The sequence below is a fragment of the Electrophorus electricus genome, chromosome 8 (genome assembly GCF_041902795.1).
Source record: "Electrophorus electricus isolate QZ-2024a chromosome 8, ASM4190279v1, whole genome shotgun sequence".
Lineage (NCBI taxonomy): Eukaryota > Metazoa > Chordata > Actinopteri > Gymnotiformes > Gymnotidae > Electrophorus > Electrophorus electricus.
The window spans coordinates 14448774-14457500 of NC_137504.1; the positions used below are offsets into that span (position 1 = coordinate 14448774).

An 8727-nucleotide genomic window follows, 5' to 3' on the forward strand; every position below is an offset into this window, starting at 1 on the left:
CTAACTGGACTGGTTGTCATGCCTTCCATTCTGTTTCTTAGTAGTTTCCTTATACGCCACAGCTGCCTAATAATGGATCACAATTTTTTTAAATACCGGTAAATCAGATCAAAACTTGGGAGCACCAGGGACAATCAAGTAGTAGTCTGTGAGTCTGCTACACGCTTTCAAACGAGGTTTCATAAACTGGCCAAAAAACACAGATCCACTGATGTGCTTTAGTTGTGAGTAGTGCCAGCTTAAGTCTGTCTATATGAACGCGCTGTCTGCATCATCTTGTATTATACAGCTACTTACAGGCTACATGGACATTATACACTAAGATGACGTTTGATTATTGTGTCAGTAGATCCTGGCCTCTACTGCGGGAAAATGCAAAAATATAAAAAATATTTTTAGCTTATTCATTTCTTAAATAACCATTTACCTTAAGGGTTTCCTGAGGGTTTATCTAGGGTTCTTCAGGATAAAAACCTACTAATCCACTAATCCCTTAACAAAGCACTTGAGTTGATCTCAAAGATACATATGCGTGTACTTTACATACTACAGGACATTATAAGAGCCCCAAGACCAGTACTGTCTTCACGTGGTGGCAGGAGGTCAGTGGAACGGGACGTGTGCAACCTCATTAGAGCAGAGTGGCTTAGATTAGATATGCACCAAGAAAGAGATAATCATTTTACTCACTATCATAAATGCAAACGATCAATCAATTATGCACCCAGCTCCCTGTAGCATCTGACTCAAGAGCCGTCGTTAATATGTTAAAGAAACAGTGCGGCCATATTTTCTGTGCCATTCAGATATAATGAATTAAAGAATTACTGTCATTAAAGTGGGTATTACTAGGGGGTGGGTTGGGGGGGGCAGTTAATTTTTGATGTAGATGTAAAATGACTTCCACCTATTTTGAAATACGTGCTACAGTAATATTCAGCGTGGTCTCACTCATTTCTGAAGTACACTATAGCCTTGTAATTAATTGCACTATTGCTTTCGTGCACTAAAGTTGCAAGCCAAACTGATGATGAGTGCAGTGGATTGCTTAAATAAAATCGCATGAAAGTAAGTAACCTGCAAAGCCTTTTTTGTTGCTAATAAACATTTGATCTCGCTGTTATGCGCCTACTTTATAAGCTTTCCATATTGGTTCAGAATGGAAGGTTAACATTTTTAAACATCTCAGAAACAGATTCCCTAGACATCGTCATGCAGTGAAAAGGTACTGTTAGCCAAATGACTTCTTGCCAAAGAAAAACACAGAATGAATGGCCACAGACAAGAAGAAACTTTAATTAAATATTGTGAAAGTTGAAAAGTTCTTTTACAGTTCAAAGTTAATTAGAAAATGATAATCTTTACAGTAGTTTTAATTTTATATTATTTCCCTCCCCAGCAATATATAACTGCCCACATAATCTCCAGCCTAAGACAAGGTATTGGAACAACAGGGGGAAAAGGAGAGTCAGATAGCATTTCCCCACTAATCTGGAGTTCGGATCGTGTGTGTCGATAAGGCGTTCACCTGGATGAGTAAGCAATGACAGGACTTGACCTGGCAAACTTTATTTTAGAAAGTTAAAAAAAAGATCCCAATTAAATAAAAAAGGCTATGGTTAGTTCACTGAAAGATACCCAGACTTCTTTAAAAAGGGAGCTCGGATGCTCTGGGGAGAGGCAATGACAGATGGGAAATTCTTTAAGACTATATCAGCAACACGGCACACTCGCACGGTTTGCTGTTGCTCTGAACGTCCGTGCGATCTGAGCTTTCAAACCAGACGTCATTCCACTTCCTGCCAAGCTGCGTGGCGAGGCCAAAGCGAAGCACTGGTGATCACAGCTACACATGTAAGAGATGACACATGTAACTCGGCATGGTTAAGGCATCTTAACTGCTGGTGGACATGAAACGTTAACGTTGTGGAAACCTGGACATTAACGATGCAAAAGAGTAAAGATATTGATCATATTGTGTACAGAACAACATTCCGGTTGAATGAAGCAGTGTTTAAAAAAAGAAAGTAAACATATTTATATTGATGTGATACACTGGGTGAATAAGGCATGTTGAGCAAATCTAAATATTTTGCAGATTTTTGACACATGGTGCAGAAATTCAACATAAAATAGTAAGACATTTAGTTAACTTAAAAATGATAGAAAAATAAACCGATGGCCTCTTGTGGGTGGTGATGACAATGCAGGTGTAATTCGACACACCAAAACGATGCAAAAAACTAATTCATAAATCACATTTACCAACCAAAAAAAGTGGGCAACAACAATAATAAAAAAACCCAGATCTGCAGATTACAACAGTAACATGGATGAGAAGCAGAGACTAGAAGCAATGTACAAAATGTTAGCGATACATACATATGCTATATGGATATTTTACATATATCCCTTCATTGATAATCAGATTCTCCTAGCTGAGTTCAATGAGATCTGTTTCGTATGGCGTAAACATGAGTGAGAATAAGTCTTATAAAGCTGCCTTAAGACTTCTTTTGATGTATAAATATATTTCAAACAATAACTTTGGCAAAATGAAAGAAAAACAAATTACACAAAAAATTGCATTCTCATTACTCTGTACAAAAAACACACAATTTAAAAAAATGATAATGACAATGATTAATCCAGATATCCTATGGTTGATAAAAGGGGCGTGTAACTTTCACAGTGCTGACTGGGCTGTTATCTGGAGTGGATGGTTTGACAATAACACCCTCTTTCTCTCTGTTAGCATCAGCCTAGTCAGGTTGTTAACCAGAAAGCAATGCAGATCCAGGATCAGGCAATTAAACGCTTCACTAACACCCCTCAAATCTATGTGCTTCTCTAGATGTTTGGGATACACTGGAAGCAGAACACCAAAACCTAACAACTACACATGATCACAGTTTTTCCGCAAAAAAAAAGGAGGAAAAAAAGGTCAAACCTTCTATATGAAATGGCAACAGCATGAAAAGGCATTCCTTCATAAATATTCCATCAATGGTGGCAAACAAACAATGCACACAAATCAAGGACAATATCGTAATATTGTACATTTGATTTTGTGCCATTCACAACCATATATTTTTTTCTTGGCCTAATATTTCATTGCATTCTAAATGAAAACAGGATGCATTAAAGTATTGTCTGGTTAACTTTTTAAATGCAGAGCTTTATGGCAGTTCAGATGGAGATGTCGTGAAAGGGCCTGCAAAGCAAATTGGAGCATCTGGATATTTGGCAATCCTTGACCTTTAGGGACCATGGCAACAGTGCAACTTGCACTGGAGTGCCTGCTTTAATAACACACCGCCAACCTTTGCCACTAAAAAATGATTAGATTTCTGGAGAATTCAAAATGTTAATCCAGTCTTCTGATAGGTCTAATTTGGCCTCAAGTGACAATGGATTTTACACAATCTAAGTTGTTGAAGTGTGGTAGTTTTCATAGATCTTCCATAATCCTTCATTTAGTCTATAAACTCATAAATAGAAAACACTGCAACTTGTGTCTTTTGTGTATCTTACATTTCATAAAAGGGCATTACTTCTTTCACAAAGAAACAAACAAACAAAGAACCAAACACATAGATAGAATGGCAAACCAAAAATTAAACAAAGAAATTGAAAATAAATAGAACTCTGTTCTACTTGTGTGGGTGGGGCTATTAAGACTTTAAGAAATGTCTGTGGCATTACCCCTCAACTTAAAAAGTGTCTACAAGGTGAGTACAAATTTCAACATCAAAACAAGTTGATACAACAGTCCAGGTTTTCTTTCCTTCTATCATTTCATTTCAAAGGTGATTCCGTTTAAAAAAGGGCCTGAGTTTAAAGTAGTGATCCTTCAGAGATAGACTGCAGGGTCAGTCTACAACCGGAGTCTTCTGTGTACACTCAGGGAGAGCAGCACCAGGAAAGTGTGTGTCCTGGGCTTTCCTCACACACACAGACACACACAGACACACACACAGTCCCATTCACTCTACATGGGCGGGACGATCATTCCAGGGATCACTGTTGAAAGAGAGTGAGAGAGAGAGAGAGAGGGAGTGAGAGAGAGATAGAGAAAGAGAGAGAGAGAGAGAGAGAGAGAGAGAGAGAGAGAGGGCTTGTATTAGTTCACTGTATCTCATTAACCATCACTTTACAGAAACAGAGTTGCTAATATCTCCTGCCTCTCGAGATCAGACAGGAATGAGTGAAACACAGAGGGAGGAGTGCAGGAGAGAGACCGGCGGAGCTGTCTTCAAAAGCTTCCATCAGCTGGCAACCGAATACCATTTCATACTCTCTGTGCCCATCAGATCTGTAATCACGTGATCAGCAGAATAAGCCGGAGGCCTTCTCCCTCCAGCATGGATTCAAACAGGGCGGCGGGATAAATCCTGGCAAACTGGCAGAGAGCATGCTTGCTATGCTTGGTTTTGACCCCCCCCCCCATGCTTATTTGTTTGCTTCATTATTGTAGCCCTGTAAGGCATTGCATCACTCCAGCATCAAAGCGAAGCGAGAGATGGAGCTTCAGCGAAACCTCCAGAATGACGCCTGCAGTGACGGAGATGATGGCGAACCATGCCGTGACACGACAGCTATGACGAAGCCAGTGCAGGACACTTTATTAACATGTTATCTCTGAGCTACTATGCAATTTGTCCTTTATAGTACTATAATGTAGTTTAATATATATTTTTTAGTACAACAATGTACTTTAATGTTTAAATGAAAGTACAAAAAACTTTCAAATCTTAACTTTCATCTTTTGACTCTGAAGTTGGTCTTGGCACAAAGTTTTCTAGAAGTTTCTTAGAAGTAGGAAAAAACGCTTATTGCTGCGGATTTGGGGCAATGTTGGTTTAGCAACTGCTGACAAATAGGAGAGTGGCAGGGTTTTCTGCGGGCACTGCGTTCTACAGCAATCACTGCTAACGCACAGAGGCTTGAGGCCAACACACACACACACACACACACGCGCGCGCGCACGCACGCACGCACACACACACACGCGCGCACACACAAGCATGCACACACACACACACACACACACATACACAAGCATGCACACACACACACACACACACAAGCATGCACACACACACACACACACACACACAAGCATGCACACACACACACACACACACACAAGCATGCACACACACACACTCCTATACTGTTACACACTAAAAAAAGTCCTATCAAGATACAGGATTCTTCTTCTTTTCACACACGAGCTTGAGCACAACATAAGCAAGTTCATGGACACACACTGGACAGAGGCGTGAGTGCTGGATGGGTGGATGGACTGTTAGGTGAAGCTTATGAGAGGGAGGTGAAGAACATACTTCAAGAGAAGGCCAGGCCCTGGAGTGCGCTGGCTGTGGAGTACTTGTTAGAGTCCACAAAAGACTGATCTGAAGGCAGGAATGGAGAGAAAGAGAAGTAGAGGAAGAAGAGGAAAAGGAAGAGGGGCACAAAAGAAGGAAAAAGAGAAACAGGGTTAATTTCACACCTGATGTGGATGGTATGTGAAACCACAGAACAAAACGCAGGGGTTAGAGGAACATGCATCTGGGTGGGCTGGGACTGGCTGCTTGTAAAAGATTCATCAACATGAAACATTAAAGAGCCTGAGATATTGGGAAAGTCTTAAATGAGGCCTTTTCCCCCAGTCAGACATGCACAGATGGATGATTTGGTTCAGTTTTCATTAGTACTTCTAGTGCAATAGAAAAATCACTTGTGTGATTTTGTAATAATTTTTTTCCCCGTTTTTTGTAAATGTCCACCACACACAATTGACTTCCAATATAACATGAAAAACACATAAATAAATAAATACATAAATATATATATATATAAATGTAAGATGGTTTGCTGTGGCATCCACTGCTGTTGTAAGCATTTAACATGTTGTGAAGGGAAGCATTTACAGCAGACAGAGAGCATGGCCTCTACCTTGGAGACCGTTGCCGTTGGCGCTGGTGCAGGTGGGCGGGGGCGAAGCCTGGGGTCGCACCACAGGGGCGAAGGCGCTCTTCTGCTTGACGGCTGACACCATGTTGGCCGGCGAGAAGGAAAAGATGCCCGAGGAGCTGCTGCAGTTGGAGGGCAGGCTGGTGGAGGAGGCCATGGTGGGGCTGGAGGGGACGACTGGGGGCGAGAGACAGAGAGAGAGAGAGAGAGAGAGAGAGAGACACAGAGAGAGAGTGAGAGAGAGAGACAGAGAGAGCGAGAGAGAGAGAGAGACAGAGAGTGAGACAGAGAGAGAGACAGACAGAGAGAGACAGAGAGAGAGTGAGAGAGACAGAGAGAGAGAGAGAGAGAGAGACACACACACAGAGAGAGGGTGAGAGAGAGAGAGACAGAGAGAGAGCGAGAGAGAGAGAGAGAGACAGAGAGTGAGACAGAGAGAGAGACAGACAGAGAGAGAGTGAGAGAGACAGAGAGAGAGAGAGAGAGAGAGAGAGAGAGAGAGAGAGAGAGAGAGAGAGAGGAAAGATGAGGACCACCGACAAGGCACACAAGGAATGTTCAGAGAAAGGATTTTTATTTCATGTATTTAATTTTTTTTGGAGGGGTGGCAAAAAAAACAAAGACAAAAACCAACAAAAATCACAGGGGCAGATAAACTCAACTGCACGTGAAAGAACATATTTATATTAGTCGCTAAATGTTCAACTCTGCACTCCAAAAAAACAATATTAGCATGCTTGCGTAATTTTTCTTATTTTCACACTCTATTTTTTTTTTAAATTCCTCTCAATAGTGACACACATTTAGGAATCACACTCTCTCTAAGTAGATCTGTTTACAGTGCCGACCATGCAGAACCATGTAACAGTAGCAGAATCCATTTATCAAGTCCTAACTAATCAATTAATGAAAATTGGAATCTTGACACTGGTGTCTAAAATTGATTCACAGTGTCTAATGGGGTAAGCAAACCTTTTAAAATAGTTGTTAACATGGCAGGACGAAAGTGGTGGAATTTAAATGTTACCCCTCCAATTACTTTATTGATTTAATTAACAGTCGATAATATGGAGGCCAGAATGGAGTGTCGCTTTGATAGACGCAGTCAAATATTGCGACATTCAGAACAACAAAAGCTTTCAATTTAGTGTTAGAGGTTAGAGTAAAGAGAGAGAGAGATTGTGTGCGTGTGTGTGTATGTGTGTGTGAGAGAGAGAGAGAGAGAGAGAGAGAGAGAAAGAGAGGCAGAGTTGAATTCTGACATGCTTTATTCCTTTGTGTGAGTGTTAGAGCTCTGCTGTGTTGCGATCGTCCTCGCGTTGGTGTGAGGTGTAAATTGCAGCGCCAGTGAGAGTGGGAGGGGTGTTTTGTCTGATTGGGAGCCAGACTTTCTCCCCAAACACTGAAGCTTCAAACCTCACACACCCGTACTTCACCAGTCATAATTAAGTCAAACAAACATGTAAGTGTTACACCAACATTCTCTCGTTCTCTCACACCCCCCCGACACACACATACTCTCTCCCCTTTAACTCTTTGCCCTCCCTTTCTTCTGTTAATTAAAATAGGGAACCAATTAAGACTTTGCAAAAGTGATAACAGTGGCCATGAGTTTCTTTCGTTCTTTTTCTAAAGTGCTGTTAAAGACTCCCGAGCTGGGAGTGGAGCCAGCAAAGCAGGTGCGGAACTGCACAAGTGCTGAAGGGCCTGCACTGTGACGTGATGACCGTACGACACGATGACCGCATGATGTCATCGTGTCGCACAAAAGGGGAACTTTGGCCACGAAAAGGCTTCATTACAGACCGATGAAGTGAAGGGGCGGGGGGGGGGGGGGGGTGAGTCACAGGGTGATGAATGTGAGTCATGTGACACCTACTTCATTTCATGATGCCAGGCTGAGTGGATATCAGAGATGACGTAAAAATGCGTGCTAACAGAGTCGATAAAAGTGCTGAACAAGTGTGCTGGAATACTGTCCAGGCTCAAAGTAGGAGTGCAGAAACTGAACCTCACTCTCCACCCCACAATGACCCCGCCCCGTGGGCGGTCCTCCAGAGGCGGTGGGACGGAGTGGAGCATTACTCACTGGCATAGGGCGAGTTGGCGGCGGAGCCGTTGAGGAAGCTGGGCGAGGCGCTTAGGTTGCTCATGGCGCCGGCGTTGCCATAGCCGTTCATGCTGGTGGCGACGGTACTGTAGCTGCTCTGCTGGGGCGTGGAGCTGGGCACATAGCTGTGAGGAGACACACTGCTCGTGTTCCGACTGAAGCCTGTTGGAGGAACGGAGAGACAGAGAGAGAGAGATGGAAAGAGAGAGACACAGAGAGAGAGAGAGAGGCAGAGAGAGAGAGAGAGAGAGGCAGAGAGAGAGAGAGAGAGAGAGAGAGAGAGAGAGATTGACCAAGTTCTTTTGGATTTCTAAGAGATAAAATATTCACAGAATGATGCTTTATTCCTTTCAACAGGCTATGTCATTAAGGTCAAGTTCTTAAGAAAGGGTTTATTTCTTAAAATACGAATGTTAGCCGTTAGTTCCAAGCACAGTGGGGTTCTGCCACCCCACAGTGCCTTCATCAGCGCACCCTCTTTAAGACTGACACTGTCACCAATCCTCAAACAGGAGCACATTCACAGAAGGTGAATGGCACACGTCCACAGCGACTAAAACACACAAGGCTTTCAGAGCCTGACCTTCTCACTAATAGCTCTGCTAGTCATAGCACAGTGTCTGAGAAATAACTACTGC

General features: G+C 42.5%; 1 protein-coding gene across 4 annotated transcripts in view; it reads right to left on the bottom strand.

Annotated features, from left to right (window-relative positions):
- Window positions 1-1276: 1276 nt before the first annotated feature.
- The window catches only part of ebf1b (EBF transcription factor 1b), a 99942-nt gene continuing 92491 nt past the window's right edge, over window positions 1277-8727 (bottom strand). For 2 of the 4 annotated variants that reach the window (XM_081719015.1, XM_081719014.1), the window contains exons 14-17: window positions 8069-8251; window positions 5962-6156; window positions 5349-5417; window positions 1277-4023 (exon numbers count right to left, since the gene is read on the bottom strand). In XM_081719015.1, coding sequence (XP_081575141.1) covers window positions 5350-5417; window positions 5962-6156; window positions 8069-8251 — 446 coding nt within the window. In that variant the 3' untranslated portion in view covers window positions 1277-4023; window position 5349. The remainder of the gene's footprint in view (window positions 4024-5348; window positions 5418-5961; window positions 6157-8068; window positions 8252-8727) is intronic. The other 2 variants (XM_081719017.1, XM_081719016.1) reach the window with 1 other exon arrangement.